Source organism: Didymella exigua (genome assembly GCF_010094145.1).
Source record: "Didymella exigua CBS 183.55 unplaced genomic scaffold M421scaffold_17, whole genome shotgun sequence".
NCBI lineage: Eukaryota > Fungi > Ascomycota > Dothideomycetes > Pleosporales > Didymellaceae > Didymella > Didymella exigua.
Genome location: NW_022984791.1, coordinates 585,477 through 601,003, shown reverse-complemented (window position 1 = coordinate 601,003; position 15,527 = coordinate 585,477). Strand labels below are relative to the sequence as shown.

Genomic DNA, 15,527 nt, shown 5'->3' with positions numbered 1-15,527 from the left:
ACGAGCATAGCGAGCATTATATACAAGCCACGTCGCGAAGACGAAGCTCACCGATCACGAGCTCCAGAGTACATTAGCAAGCTGTACTTAACAAGACACAGCAGTGAATCATAGCCTTCCAGAAGTTCAACATGAGCCAGCTCGGACAGGTCCGTATTGGGCACAAGGCACCGGACTTCCACTGTGAAGCAGTTATTGGAGGTGCAATCAAAGGTGAGCGAATGTCACAGAACTTGCTGTGTGATTGTTGCTGATGTATGGGCAGAAGTGTCTTTGAACACATTCATCCGCCCGTCAAAATTGCCGAGCACACCCGATCCGAACGCCCCTTGGTTGCTGCTACTCTTTATACCTGCTGCCTTCTCTTTTGTTTGCCCCACTGAGGTCATTGCGTTCCAGAATTGCTATGACGAGTTCCGTGACCGGAACTGTAGCATTGCTTTCATCTCAGTTGATACGAAGCATTCACTGTGGCATTGGCAAAATGTTCCACGCCAGTACGGTGGTCTAGGCAACATCGACATACCTTTGCTGAGCGACGCAACCCACAAGATTGGTAGAGACTATGGTGTGCTGGTGGAGGAAGAGGGCGTCTGCTTGCGAGGCATGTTCATCATCGATGGTGAGGGGCGTGTACAACAGGTTCGTCCAGGCTCCAGCACTATACTTCGCTATTGCTTTCATTACTAACTCACCACCCAGATCACGTTGAACAACCTGACAGTCGGCCGCAGTGTATTGGAAGCTTTGCGTCTGCTCGAGGCTTTCCAGGCCGTTGCCAAACACGGTGTTCTCTGCCCTATCGACTGGAAGCCGAGCGCGCACGCCTCGGATACAATGAGCACCATATCGAACACGCTCGTCGAATCTTACGAGGATCGACTGGCCAATCTGCAAAAAGGTATTGTCGCCTCCGCTACCACTCACGAACTTGTGAAACAAAGCTGACAAAGATGTAGAGTTTGGTGATGTACCAGTCACCAATCTAGACGCTAAGCATAGAGCGCCTACCGGTACGGACGACATACCACACGCGGAATTCGTGCAGACTCCGAGACCGAAGGTTAACATAACTCCCACTGAGTCTTCGAACGACGTCACTCTAACAAGCTCTGATGCTCGGGACCCGCCAGCAAGCCCTGGTCACACCAATTGCGTCTCACGAGTAGACAGAGAAACTTTTCAGGAGCAACCTGTGCGTTCGATCTCAGACGAGAGGAAGCTCTCACGTCCTCCGAGCCCGGTCATCACGGTTGCTACTCCCGTATCAACGCCGAACACCCAGGAGCGGACTGCCCGTCACAATAGAGGTACGCCCTTTCACCGAGACATTTTCAATATCTTCTCCCAAACTGGCCCCTCGCTTTTTCGTGACTGTCCAACTTCCGAGCTTCCGACCCGTCCTCTCCGTGAGAGTAGACTGACAGGGCACCAGGCCGCTACGCCGCGCACCAAAACCAGACAGCGCACTCTGCAAGCTCAAAGCGACCAGCACACTCGGGTCCGCACCCGCTCACGTACGAGTCCAAGGGGGGTTCGCATGTCACGTTGGAGTTCGCGGATCCGACTGCTATCGCCATGGTCAACCCGAGCGTGGAGAAAAAAGCAATACGCCCGCCGGCGATGAGGCATAGAGCGACCAGCCCGCCGCCTCGCGTGTCCACCACAAACGGAAGGACTGCACCGGTCCTCGGTCGGGCGATGAGCTGGAGCGGTGGCTTCCTGAAGCGCGAAAACAGCAGCGCCGGTACGCCTCCGCTTACTCCCACGCAACGCAGCGGCAGCCCGGGCCCGGGCCAGACGAGACTGCAGGCTACGTTTCAGGCATTCAGGAACATGGGTGCTGGTCTGGGTAGTCCGAGGGTCGATGCCAGTCCCAGCAAGCAGGGAGAGAGGAATCGGGGGTACTTTGATGTTACGACCGAGGAGCCGGAGAATCAGGGCGAACAGAGTTGATGGGGGCTGGGAGATTGTGATGTGGAAGAATGGGATGTACGTTCGCTAGATTTCGGTTTTTCAGTGGTTTGTACGTGTCGCATAATCATCGTACGTTCACGAAGAGAGGAAACACTTCAGCGTTAGCCAGTGTCATGCTGTCCATCCGAGACGCTATCTAATGTTGCCTTGTCTGATCGTTGCTGTTCGTCCTTCCTGCGTTTTCCACACCACCCCTTCGTTCATACCCGTGTTACAGCCCGCCGTATATCGAAAAACTCGACAGAATCAACACCATAGCATTGATACACCCCCACACGAACGGAATCCAAGTGCTCATCTCAAAGTACCCACTCTGATACACACCGCCCAGCAGTCCACCCACAATGGCCCCAGCAATCAGGCCCTCAAGCGCGCCCACGGCCGCAAATAGCGGCGGCACAACCCAGATGATCTTCCAGTTGCGCCATTGTATTATGCACGCCCAAAGGGCAACAACCAGGTGTATGCCGCCGACGAGCAGGAGCGTCCAGTAGATGGTGAAACGCAGAATGTCGCTGGGTCTGTAGAGGTAGAAGGACTGCGCTGCGCCCGGGGGCAGGGGCCAGTAGAGCGAGGGAAAGACGGGGGTGGTGTAGCCCAACGGGGCGGCGCTGTCGAGGCGCTGGATAAAGCTGTGGAGGAGTCAGTTGGCGGTGGAGGAAAGGACGAGGGGGGGGGCGTACCTCATCGGTGCGACATGGCGAGGTTGCGCTCGAGAGCGTTATCGTGCTGTACGTGACCTCGGACTCTTTGCGTATTGTTTATTCAAGGGTGACGTCGGCGCAGTGAATGTCGAAAGACGCGGCTCCGGGGGCGGGAGTGACCCACATCTCGCCCTGCGTGGCCTACCGGTACCGGTACCTCGGCTCGCTCGCAGCTATCGCATTAACCGCAACACCCACGCGCTCACACGCCCATCTCATGAGACACCGCAGGCACGATGCCGGCCGACCGCCTCCTCTCCACGCTGCTGCGCGCGCTCCAAGTCTACACTGACCAAGAAGACACGCCTCGGTTCGCCTATTCACCACCACCTCGACAGCCTCTCCAGCTAACAATCGCCAGCATCCTCGGCACGGCGTCCTCGCTCCTCACCACCCTCGGAAACCCCCACAACCTGTCCCTCCTCACATCGCACCTCCTGACCGCGCCCGCGCTCTGGGACCGCCCCGATGGCGTCCGCACGAGTCTGCGCCTGCTCTCCGTCTTCCACACAGCCGTCACGACCGTGATCACGCACCACAACGATGCGCGATTTGGCAAAGCGGCGGAACTGCTTCCGGGACAGACACCTGTTGGCGGGGGGTTGAGTCTGGATGACTGGATCAAAGCGGTTGTTGCCGGCGCCGACGATAGGAGTAGGCGCTGGAAGCATCTTATCGTGCTTGGGGGGTTGCTGATTGGGATTGGGAATCTGGAAGAGCAGGGAATGGATCTGTATTGGGCAGGGGGTGTGAGGAGGAGGATCGAGGGCGCTTTGGTCAATGCGACGAATCTTGCGCTTGTCGAGGTCAGGGAGAGGAGCGAGGCGGATGGGCTGGGTGGCCAGACGATCACGCTCATCTTGAACCACGCATTTGGGTGTATCGATGATGTCGAAAGGGCGCTGCTGGACTATGATCTGTTGCTGCCGGTGTTGATTGGCACGGCGTTCTACTCGAGTGAAGGGTTCCAGAGCGCGTACTTCCTCGGCGGCCTGGATCTGGACGTCAGGGTCGCGCAGAATGGGAAGCTCGATTGGAGTGCGTCGTCCAGCTCGTACCGGCAGGTCGAGGCCATTCTTGCCAGACCTCTGGTAGCGTCCATGGGCCCGCTGTCGCGACTCATTGCTCATGCAGTGGAGAATGTGAAGAGCCCTTGGATCATTCAGACCATGATGGACGACCTGGCGAGCTTCTCGCGCGCTCTCACGACACAGTGGCGGCAAATTAAGCTCTCGGATATCGACTCCAGTGACGAAGCTGCACATCTCGAAGAGGAGGCCCTCCACAAAACGACGCCGCAGCTCTGGAAGCTCCTAAAGGCCGCTCTCTTCGCCACCACAATCATCTTGCGAGGCGTCTTCACCCGCGCATTGCGCGACCCAGTCCTCGCGTCTGATGCTAAAGCTCCAGCTCTGGCATCTCAAGTTCTCCTCACCTTACGACACTTGTATTTCATCACCTCCCGCCTCGGGCCGGCCTCCTTCTCGCAATACACCTTTGTTTATCTTACTGCCATCGATATCCTCTCCACACATTCTGTAGCCTCAACGAAATTCCTGTCCCTGATCGCACCTCCACACCTCGGCACGATACCCTCCCATCCACTGGATCGAACCCTGGACCTCTACTTCCTCAACACCAGCGAGCACTTCTCGCTCATCCTCCCAGCAACGGTCAACGAAGACCTCCTCGTCGCCGCCGCAGTCCCTTACCTCGCGTCGCTCTCCACCTCCACGGGGCTGATGCAAAACTTCGAAGCTGCGCACTCAGTCATGCTCTCCGTTCTCCTGGCGCCTCAAAGCGCAGAGGTGACCGCCAAGCACCTCCCTTTCTACATAGACGCCTTGTTCTCAGCGTTCCCTACCTCGCTGTCTGCGCGCCAGTTCAGACTCGCGTTCAAGACGCTGATGCGCGTCACCGCCCCACCCTCGCCGCTGAGCGCCTCACATCCTGATCTACCAGCCACATTGCTCGAGCTCGTACACTACAGAGCGCTACATGCGCCCACAACACCGCTCCCACCGGATGCCGTCGCTCTCGCGCTGCAAGGCAGCGATGCACCTCCCCCAGCACTCTCAGAGCAGGCAGTCCTCGCACTTACTCTAATTGATGCGCTGCCTTTCCTTACCATCAATCTGCTGGATGAGTGGTTACCGCTTTGCGCGCAGCTGCTCAATGGTATCGATGATCGCGAGATGAGGGAAGTGGTCAAGGCGAGGTTTTGGGAGGTGCTTGTGAGTGGCGAGATGGATGCGGAGAGGAGTGGGGTTGCGGTTGGGTGGTGGACGACGACGGGTGGGAGGGATATGGTTCTTTACGGCCGTGAAGGGTTTGGGAGGGAGGAGGCTGATGAGGTGATGATGAGTGGCGCGTTGCCGGTTGAGGGGGTGAGGAGTAAACTGTGAGTCGCTGCACTGTAGGTCACATACTGAGATGATGATACCCACGTGAACACGCAGACAATCAAAGCTTCTCTCACCCGAAATTACCGTCTGAGAAGGGAGAGCCGCGGCCGCAGGGTCAGTTTGATGTTGTCATGAAGGATTGCTTGTCTCATCTGATGGAATCAATATGGCAGAGCTGCCAGACGAATATACGACCGGTATTAGGGGAAGGCGCGCTTGAGAGATCCAGCTTCGATATACATTGGTCGATCGAAGATCACCTCACGGAAGCAGCACCATTGAAACTGGAGCTGGACGATAATTGTAAGCTGTCTAAGTTCTAGCCTTGAGAGGCTGACTTCGCAGGTACCCGCATTGGCGATGGTGCTAGGTAATGCAGGTGTCAGCTGTCCAAGGCCTGGCATTGATCCGCTTCTTGTCTCCCCCTCTCTATCAATTTCCACGACATTCGGATTTTGCAGCGGCCATCTCCTTTGTTCTCTCTCCATTTGAAAAATGTCCTCCCAATCCTCAAGGTCAAATATCATTCAAGGATTTCATGGCTGTGTTGTATTGAGTAACGTTCTGAAGCCATATTGGGAACACAATTCTCTTGATAGCGAGTGTGGGTAGAGCTTCGCTGACATGAAGCGCACCCTCTCCATCAAGATTTTCCGTCCCCTAGACAACAATGATACCCCTCAAGAGATCGAGAAGAAGAGCGTGGGCTTCAGCAGTGGTGGAATGTATGGGCTGTTGCGCAGCAGTGTGAACATGGCGCTTTGGGATCTGGGCCGGCTGCAAGTGGTTTAGAAGGGCAAGGCCTTGCTGAATCGAGGGACATAGACACCTGTCGGGCAAAGCTCACAGGTACATGTGCAAGACCTTCTAGAATCCTTGTGGTCAGAAAACGAACCAGTCGCGAATATTGAGCTGTGGGCACTTACAGGTATACGTCGCTTCGGTATCAAAATGCACTTTGACTGACTGGACTGCAAGATGTATGCCCTCGGCAGTGTCTAGCTGTGACTTCTGCTGTTTCCCATGACACAGGGTCTGACGAGGCGTTTGCGACACTTGAACGTTGGATAGAGCATTGCACCGAGTCACACGAGCCCTGCAAACGGCTTTCGCAGTCACAGAGATTGCCAAACCAAATTGTCGAGTACCTGAGGCCTCAGCAAGTAAGGCTACGGGAGACGCGGAATGAGAGTGGGCGATACGTCTGTTTGAGTCACTACTGGGGAAGAATACCCATCATGCGTGCATTGAAAGGGAACTAAGATACGCTTTACGAGTCCATACCTTGGGACCACTTGTCCCTCACATTTCAACACGCTATTGAGATTTCGCACCGCCTTGGAGTAGACTATATCTGGATTGACAGTCTTTGTATCATTCAGGTACGTCTCGCTGCTCCACAGAAGCGACTAATCTGACATAGAATGACAAGGACGATATCAGTGATTGGGCTCGCGGAGCGGCAACCATGTGTGACGTATATACAAATTCCTATCTCACTATAGCAGCCACGAACTCGGACAGTGGGGAGGGTGGCTGTTATTCTGTCACGGGTACCCGCTCCGGTCACGACCACTCATTTTCGACCACACCAGATCGTCTGTACACCGTGCATGCCCGCAAGCCATTGCCTCACTTCAATGATTTCCACAAGCTCGAAGATGAGACGGCATGATTGCCACTATTGGCCCGCGCCTGGATTTTCCAAGAAAGAAGTTTGTCAGTTCGTTTCGTGCATTTTGGTCCAAAGGGCTATTGTGGGAGTGCGTGACGACTAGAACATGCGAGTGCACGGCATGGTCCGAGTACACCGATGGCGTGGAAAAAATGGCCTTCGACAAACCGCACATGATGCTTGATCCAATTTCCGCTGTGTACACAGGAACAGCTCTTACTTCACCGAAAGAATGGAAATGGCGCAGAGTTGTGAAGCAATTACCAGCCCAGAAATTGACATACGACTGAGACCGCTTGATTGCCCTGGCCGGCGTTATCGAATTCCTCCAGCGAGACTGTGCATACCTTGCAGACCTTTGGGACGACGATGGCTTGTTCGCCGATCTCCTCTGGCACGTTCGAACCAAAGATCCCGACCAAGTTGTCCGGCCCACTGAGACAACGCCAAAGAATCTCTTGGCCAGCGATCAAGTTCCAAGGTCGCTCCAAGCTGGCCGTTGGCCTCTGTACCAAACCCAGTGGCGTTCACAGTACAAATCGATGCTCCACTGCGAGCTCTCGCGCACATTGGTGATGTACATATACAAGGGGATCAAACTCGTATGGCCGGACGGCTGGAATTGCGAGGGCAATGTGTTGAAGCCTTCTTCGTACCAGACACAGACAACCCAGTCTTCCCCGCACTCGATATAGGAGCACATGTTCGATTTGGAGCGCCTCGTTTGAACTGGAATGCGGGTATCGTAGATGGCTTCTACCCCGATTACGATATGACATAGCTTTACGTTCGCACTGTTCCGACCATGGACATCCTACGGTGGAGGGAAAGCCGCAGCCGCACGGGCTGTTCGTCTTGTCTAGTATTTCGCGCCAAGTCAGATGGAGGGGGATAACCCACGAGCGCATCGGATACGTGGATACGAGTGTGCAGGCGGACATGGCGTATTTTGCGCAACATGGTGTGGCGACCACTCTTTGAGTAACATAGACTGTCTTCGGCGGCAGAAGAGAACGAGAGACCACACTTACGTCAAGTCAGGAAAGGGGCATCCACGACTTCAGTCTTCAGAAGTGATGCTTCGCCCATCACCAGGGTGTCAGCAGCTTTAACGCTGTAGTGTGCACTGTCGCGGTATGAGCCCTTTCTCGTTGTTACCTAATTTCGAATTACTCAGTACGTTGTACGACTGTATAGCCATAAAGGTCATGTATCAGGCTAGGCAACGCGCAGCTTCTTCGATAGACGCCAGCCTCCTTTCTCACCAGACCACCACCCTCCACATACCCACCTCCTCAATCGCTGCAGCAGTTTCTCTCACAACGAGAAGTCTGTCAGGTTAATCTCTACGTCCCAACTCCAACGGTCCTGCAGTATACGCCAAGACCTGAAGCCGGCCTTGCCTCCCATCGACACCAGGGCACAACAGGAAGCTCTCTCATCGTCCCGAGTGGATTGCGAAATTTATACAATGTTCAGAAGTTCACAACGGAATGCACGGATTTTCGCTACATGCTGAACGATCAAACCTTGGCGCTGGATGTTCACTGTATCGGTGAAGGCCACAAGCCTGGAACCAACACGGCATTTCTGACAGGTTTTGAGACTCTTAATACCGCAAGGCTTTGCGGACTGTGATTAAATTGGTTGATAGTGCTATCTCCTGTAGGGACTACTTGCCCTTGAGAGCATTCACATTGGTCGCACGGCTAGTGCAGGCACTATTCCACAGCTTTTGTGAGACTACGGACGGTAGACACGGTCATAACAGCAACTAACGGACAAATGCTGCGGTCTACGAAAATGAGCACGTCTATGACACTGTTTCTATAACCAATTTCGTTCAGCACACCAGGTTGCACCGAGCCTCAAAGTCTGCCATCCATCTAACCATTACCCAGGTATATCCTCCTCCTTCCCTAGCTCTTTGCAACGAGCGCAAGAGCTAGCTTGTGAAGACCATGGTCTGGCCCAAGGGATCTGGAGTCTAGCTCAAAGAAGCTGAAGTCTGCATTGACGAAGCCGGAGCCCGTTTGGACGAAGCTGGCATCTGACCCGTCAGAGACGGAAGTTGGCTCGAAGAGACTGGAGGCTGAAATGCACTACAAGGTACCACGCCGCTGTGGATCTAGCATTGCCATCTGAAGCGTGTTTATTACGGTGGATATGTGTTTTCGGCGCATTCCTATCAGGTTGCCCATTCATCCCACGCCGCAATAGGACAAGCATTCGGATTGGTAAAGCACTCTACTCTGTCCATGAAATCGGTCGAAGTGTAGAGTTGAATAGAATCCAAGTCTAACCCCTCTGGTTCATCTTGTCCGGCGATCTTTACGAACTCTGCGCCAAGGAAGTTGTATTGATCCGCGAAGTCTTGGTCTTCGCAGAGCTCAGTGTGGGCTTCGAGACGGGTCCAGCCGGAGTTGTCGTGCATAGCTGCCGCAATAGCGTCGGTATATCTGTCGAAATTCTCACACTGGAAGTGGACGTAGTTGTCACCTTGGTGCTGTCAGTATGTGCAGCTTAAGGTTGGAATATTGATTTAACTCACGATCGCTGCGTGACACCTCGTGGATCATGCCAAACACTGTAACCTGGTCAGTCTGTATCGATTTACAATGCGCTTCACTAACTGTGACCGAAGTAGTTAGATGTGATCGGTATATTGCAATTTAGAAGCAGATTCACTTACTTCGTGCGTCAGTGAATCAGTTGTGGCATGGGGGCACGCACGCATTGTATGCCAACCGAATGGATTTGAATCGCTCTCATACCCAACAGTAGTACTAGCGTCGTGGCCCAAGTATGAGAGGACCTATATCCATAGAGTGTCCCCAGCCACATGGTCGAAGTTCCATTACACGAGTCCATCCGGACCATTGACAAACTTCCCTTCGTCGTTAACGGTAAAGCAGTGATGCGACTTGCAATTGGGGCCGTCATGTTCGCCATCATGAAGCTCTTCAAACTCGAGATTGGTGGTGCCTGCGAAGTCAATAGAGTCGACTTTCTGCCTCCATCTATCGCGGCAGACGTAGCCGCTGTATGTATCGATGGAAAACTGCGCTGAGTTGCTTGCTAGCTAGGAGACGACCATATGTACATGCCCTGAGACGTGCTAGTCCAAGGTAGTCAACAGAGGTGACGATCAAGGACTATAGGACTGACTTGCACCGCAATACCATCGCTCGAGAGCATCCCGAACGTTGTGGTCAATATGTTTCCTGGTGGCAGAATTGGTGTAGCAGTACCTGACTACCCGGTGAGAGTGACCATGCCGTATCTCTAGGGGCCAGGGTTGCTTGAGGTGGGCAGCAAGCTCGCTGGCGCCCCCAAACTGTGGCTGTGAAGCCTGCACATTTTCGACTATGGTGACGTTCAACCGCGTTCTGCAGTCGAGACGGTCCTGGCGGGCGGTGACGATCGGTAAGAGAGCGAGGAGCCAAAGACAGACCAGTATTAGTTGGCGCATGTTGAAGGTGATGCTGGGTATGGCAAGATGCAGAAAAGACAAGAAGAGCAGGAAGGGTCTGCAGTAGCGGGGATTCAATTGCAACAGTGTGTGGGGCGGTTTAAAGTGAAGGCAGGTCTTCAGGGCCGTCGCTCAGGGCTAACCCTGCGGTGAGGTCCTTATTTTGCAGATTCGATGAGTGAGATCAGCGCAGGGCCGAGTGCAGCCGATGTCGCTGCCCACCATGGTGCCACGTGGATTGGAGTAGAGCAGGCAAAAATTGACATCTATTGGGGTAGCATTGGTGAAAGACCGCGTCGCAGTGGTGTACTCATGGAGAAGGAGCGAACTGACAGAAGCAACAAGCACGTCACTTCATGAGAAGGTCCCGGTATCGAGAATTCGTTGCACATCACACATTCCGGTTCCAGCTGACGAGCTGAATCTTTGATTACGTGCGACTACGCCTACAATTCATCGTGAATGCCGCCTTTCATTTCCACCCCGCCGTCATTTACAGTCCATGTCCTTATCCGTCCAATCATCAATCGTCTAGTCTAATGCATGCCATGACAATGCGTCGAAAGTCGCCACCCATGCGCAGCCCCTCAACTCCCCGTCTTGATCGAATGCGCCAATACGCGGCCAATTAGCAATTGAAACTGTCCCTCCTCGCTGGAGGTCGTCTGCTGGGCGGTACTTAATCCGCCTCGATGCGAATCTCCTTGACCTCCTCATCGTCGACACCGGATGGTGGCTCGAAGTGCATGGGTGTTGACGTGCCAGGGAATGGAGTCGATTCGTCATCGCCGAAGTCCTCCATCATGCGCTGCTCAAGGTACTCGCCGTTGTCCGACCCTAGGGCAGGAGCGTTAGACAAGGCATCGTCTGAATCGTTACCACGGCCTGCGGCCAGAGTGTCAAAGCTCCATGTGGGCCCGTCATCCAGATAGCGGGGAGCGACCGGTCCGTACAGCATGCCACCACCGCCTTGGGTATCGATACCGCTGAAGCCTTCGTCATCACCCAAAGTCTCGTCGTCATAATCTGGCGGACTATTCCCGTCGAGACTCTCGAGACCTGCTCCGTTCCTTGCTAGGGTCCCTCGAGGGATTGCGGCTGCCGAAAGGGCTGAGCCATCCCCGTACAGGACTCCGGCTTCCGCTCCTGCTGCGCCAGCTCTCGACGATCCATTGCGGGACGAGCCGCCGAGGCGCGAGCCGTTTCCCGCCGGTGAACGCGAACGGTTCTCAATATCAGACTCGTCATCAGAGCCGGCTTCGATATCCTTTTGGACGATCTTCTGTAGCGACTCTGGGCCTAAAGGGCTACTGGAGCGGCGGCGATAAAACAGCAGGTAGGCGGCCTTCGTAACAGCTTCCTCACCACCAGAGCATCTGTGCACCGAGGAGTCTGCAATCGTGGTTAATACGTGTAAAATATACTTGACAGGATTGATGCGTACCATTGTAGTTGTACCACTGCTTGTCGAAAAAATTTTGAGCAGTGGCTGTGTAGTGACCTCCTCCTAGGCCGCCGAAATGGTTGTCTACCGCAAAAAGATCGTACACAAGACTCTTGTCCTCGGGGAATCCGACCTTGCCGCTGAGATCCAGACCTTGGACTGGGAAGTCAACTTTATCATCGATCTTGTCCCTAAAAGAACGGAACCCACTGAAGCGCTTCAAGTGAATGATCAGGATGTCCGGTACTGTCCAGATATCGAGTGTCTTCGTCGCGCGGCGCATCTCCTTGCAGTTGCTGCAGTACCACGGGTTGTCTTCAGACAGCGTCTCGCTCTTTGATGTCTCCGTAAGACACTCGTCCAACGTGATCCCGCTCTTCTTACGAGCAATTCGCTTGGCATTCTTCTCTGCGATCTCAGGATCATCGAATGTCTCGATGCTCTTCATGACGTCCGTGCCGCGAGAATCATCGGCGTTCAGGCCACCAAAGAGCGCATCATAAGCCTCAGGGTTCCACTCCAACACGATAGCTTCCCCAAGACGGATCAAACCCTCATTGTCGTTTTCAGCATCATCAGGGAAGATTGGCTGTTCTGGTGCTCTCTTCTTGGCCTTCCAGTTCTTGTTGTTCTTGTGCTTACGTTCTAGTTTTCGCTCGTGCTTCCTGGCCTTCTTGCTCTTCTTCTTCTGTCGGCCGCCACGGATAGGTTCGGAGGGCTCGAGGGGCTCGATGGAAGGTATCTCTTCGTCGCTACTGACGTTTGCTTCTTCAATAGCAGCCTTGAGGTCGATATCAATATCAGCAGTCGACTGAGGTGAGTCCCCGTCTTCTTCGCTCGACGACTCGCTGCCTGCACGAGAAGACTGTTCAGAGTCCGCTCGCTCCAAAGGGACTGGTATCCGCTTCGAGATGGGCTCAAGTGTCTTGGTGTGGTCAACCGAAGTCCAGCCGGTAGGCACAAACTCGTTGCCTTTGCGAGCGTACTTCATCTCGAAAAGCTGGTTAAATTGTGGTTCGATGAAGGCGCCAGCCTTGAGGATCTCCGGAAGTTCCGACTGATTTGACGTCTTGGCAACGGGCGTCTCTGCATCTGTCATTGTGACCTCGACCATGTCTTCGCTCTCGATGGAGCCATCTTTGACGCGGGGGTCGCCATTGGGCAGTGCGTCCTCTTCAGTTGTGACGACAACGTCTGAGCCTGGTCGAGACTGGTCAGAGGAGCTCCCGCTGAGCTCCGTGAGAATAGGGCGGGTGGTAGACTGTGCGACCTTTGCAAGCACTTTGCGCAGGATTTCATCGTAGTCCTTCGCTTCCTCGCGTGTCACGACAATATGGAACGGCCACAGTGTCATTGTGAACTGCGAACCCCTATATGAGGATGCACTTGGTCCTCTGTGGAACACGGGAATGATGACTCTATCGTGGAGCGAGGATGCCGAATTGGGAAGGTCGTCTTCAGAGGACTGAGACATGAAGGTCTTGACCTTTGGCTTTTTCTTAGGAGCCGGCCAGTTACTGGGTACATGTTCAAGCTCGTAGAAAAAGATATCGTCACGAGTAGCGATGTTGCATTCGGAGATCGAAGCATTGTCATCGAGATGGCGGTAGAACTTGTGGCCATAAACTTCAGAGACCATGAGGCGGTTGGGTTTCACGCCACCGAAACGCTTACCGACGTACTCCTTCAGTGTCTTGATGGTGGCGTTCTTGTCGATGTCAACATCAAGCTGTTGAGGCTTGCCGTATAAGGGTACATAGGTAATGGTATGTGACCAGGATTGCTCGATGGGTAATTGCAGAGTTAACTGGCTGTATGGATCGAATGTGATGCTGACTTTGTCGCACTCCGGGCACACCATGGTGTTCTTGTAGAAGCCATTGAACAGGTCTGTCGAAACGGAATCGTTGCGTGCACGGTAATTTCCCCGGTAGATCTCGCCCAACTGCTTCATCGCCTCTGGATCTCGGAAGGTATTATCGTCTGAATCCGGGTTCTCCTTGTAAGGTTTGGTGATGATGCGGTTCAGATCCTCGTGAAGCGCGTCGATAAGCCAACTTAAGAATTCCTGAGAGTCTTGCTGCCCATAGCCACTGAACAGACTGTTGGCTCTGCCGAGAGTCTGTTTGAACTGTTTAGGCGAAAAGGACGATGACCCATTGACACTGTAGATGCTGTTGACCAGGTTGGCGTATACGCTCGCAATTTGTCCCTTGTAACCGATAGGGTTGACCTTGTTGACCTCATTCTCCCACTGGTTATTAAGGAAGTACAAGCTGAGCTCCTCGACACTGCGCAGGCATTGAAGAGCGGAGTTCATGTAGCATGTGTTGCCTAAATTCGTGAGGCCGGTCTGGCCGCGGACCTTTCCGCTGCGTGTCCTGCCTCTTGTAAGTGGGCCACCAGTAGGCGTGCTTCTACCACTGGTGCTGCCGCTTTTCATGCCTGCCCTGAGCTCTGCCGCAGTCTTGAACTTGGTTTTGACTGGAACGGTATCCGACATGTACTCGCCGTTCTCGTCAGCTTCCTCAAGCACAATGACCTGATCTTGGGTAAGACTCGCGGCGTCGAGAGTCACCGACGGATTCGATTCTTCATTTGCCTTCTCGTCCTTGCTAGTCACTTGCTCGCGCTCGGTGCCGTTAGCAAGGCCGGTGAAGCTCGCAGTGTCCATGATCAGCGACATGCGGTGCGTCGCCTCGCCAGCAACGGGACTGCCACCGCGCGGCGACGCATCTGGTGTCAATATGCCAGTTGGCTGCGACTGTGCCTTCTCTTGAGGGCCGTCTGAGGGTGCGGTTGCGAGAATTCTCCAGACACGAACCTTGCTGTTCACGTCGATACCAGCTGCTATCTTCGCAGCGTCAAGGAACTTCTGGAAGTTGTCACTCCTGCTGGCCACAATGCGCTGTGCAAGCTTCGCTTCCTCAGTTGGCGTCGCTGCAGCCTTGCGGACCTTGCGGATTGTAATTATAGGCGGGTAGAGCTCCCACAGCAGGTTTGAGCTGCTCTTATCGGGCACAGTGTTCTGCACGTAGCGTCGAATAACAGGGCTGCCCTCCTTGAGGCTGTACCAGCGAACGACCAGCTCCCAGGCCTTCGCAGGCAACACTTCGAGGTTCTGGTGCAGCATCAGGCCTTGACGCAGAGGAATGAAGTCGGCGCCGCTCTGGTCAACCAAAGGAGTTCTCAGCGCTTCAGTGTCCACAAGCCCTGAGTTGTCTACTGGTCCAATCGGGCCCTGTGTGGCCTCTTTGCTGAACTCTTTCGGTCTGGTCTTGCCCTCTGTTGTGCGCGCCCAGACTCGCTCCAGCCAAGCCTCAGACACAACATAGCCCTCCTGGCCTTCCTCGAGCTCGGCGCCTGACATGGCCATGACCTCAGCGACCTGCTCGTCCAGACTAGGCAAGTCTGCCGGCGAAGCACCCTCAGAGCTGACACTGTCGTTGGGCGCGTCTGCCATCTCGACTGACGTTGCCCGAGCGCTGCGCTGCATGGCGGCAGCAGGGAGCGGCTTGGTGGGGCGTGGGCTCGATGTGCCGCTGCCCCGTCGAGAGTTGCTCGCGGTTGGCGCGTCGATGTCCATACTGCCGGCGTCGTCCATGTCTGAGTGCAGGCGTTTGGCGGGCGAGGAGGCTCGGTGCGCGGTGCGAGGATCAGAGCCCACGCGCGTGCGCTCTAAGGAGTCTGTCGCAGAGCTGTCGGCGCTCTCGAGCGAGAGATTTGCGTAAGCCTCACTCGGCGAGCTGGCACCGGTAGCGGTTTGCTCCCCACGCACGCTCGGTATGCTGCTGCTGTTCTCGTGCGATGCTTCTTTGACTGCTTCCTTCATGTGGGGCGGCAGAAAGCG

The 15,527-nt window shown here is 54.6% G+C and overlaps 6 protein-coding genes across 6 annotated transcripts; 3 read left to right on the top strand and 3 right to left on the bottom strand.

Moving 5' to 3' along the window:
- Positions 1–131: 131 nt before the first annotated feature.
- On the top strand, positions 132–1,956 carry M421DRAFT_93332 (thioredoxin-like protein; the record flags this gene model as incomplete). The annotated part of the gene is made up of 5 exons (XM_033598108.1): positions 132–213; positions 266–642; positions 703–901; positions 960–1,310; positions 1,436–1,956. 5 exons carry the CDS (start codon positions 132–134, stop codon positions 1,954–1,956), a joined length of 1,530 nt encoding a protein of 509 aa, XP_033447747.1.
- A 28-nt stretch (positions 1,957–1,984) lies between these two features.
- Positions 1,985–2,760, bottom strand: M421DRAFT_421903 (uncharacterized protein). The gene is made up of 2 exons (XM_033592991.1): positions 2,661–2,760; positions 1,985–2,609 (listed from the first exon to the last, which is right to left on the bottom strand). Exons 1-2 carry the CDS (start codon positions 2,663–2,665, stop codon positions 2,189–2,191), a joined length of 426 nt encoding a protein of 141 aa, XP_033447746.1. The 5' UTR covers positions 2,666–2,760; the 3' UTR covers positions 1,985–2,188.
- A 157-nt stretch (positions 2,761–2,917) lies between these two features.
- M421DRAFT_93331 (uncharacterized protein) lies at positions 2,918–5,086 on the top strand (the record flags this gene model as incomplete). Its single annotated transcript, XM_033598107.1, has 1 exon — positions 2,918–5,086. The coding sequence occupies one exon, from the start codon at positions 2,918–2,920 to the stop codon at positions 5,084–5,086; it is 2,169 nt and encodes a 722-aa protein (XP_033447745.1).
- Positions 5,087–6,363: 1,277 nt separating this feature from the next.
- On the top strand, positions 6,364–6,913 carry M421DRAFT_393998 (HET-domain-containing protein; the record flags this gene model as incomplete). Its single annotated transcript, XM_033590052.1, has 2 exons — positions 6,364–6,468; positions 6,519–6,913. Coding segments are annotated over 2 exons (348 nt in total), but the record flags the coding sequence as incomplete, so codon positions are not given.
- A 2,036-nt stretch (positions 6,914–8,949) lies between these two features.
- Positions 8,950–9,340, bottom strand: M421DRAFT_6257 (uncharacterized protein; the record flags this gene model as incomplete). The annotated part of the gene is made up of 2 exons (XM_033595981.1): positions 8,950–9,260; positions 9,313–9,340. 2 exons carry the CDS (start codon positions 9,338–9,340, stop codon positions 8,950–8,952), a joined length of 339 nt encoding a protein of 112 aa, XP_033447743.1.
- Positions 9,341–10,912: 1,572 nt separating this feature from the next.
- M421DRAFT_6256 (UCH-domain-containing protein) lies at positions 10,913–15,509 on the bottom strand (the record flags this gene model as incomplete). Its single annotated transcript, XM_033595979.1, has 2 exons — positions 10,913–11,625; positions 11,678–15,509. The coding sequence occupies 2 exons, from the start codon at positions 15,507–15,509 to the stop codon at positions 10,913–10,915; spliced, it is 4,545 nt and encodes a 1,514-aa protein (XP_033447742.1).
- Positions 15,510–15,527: the final 18 nt, after the last annotated feature.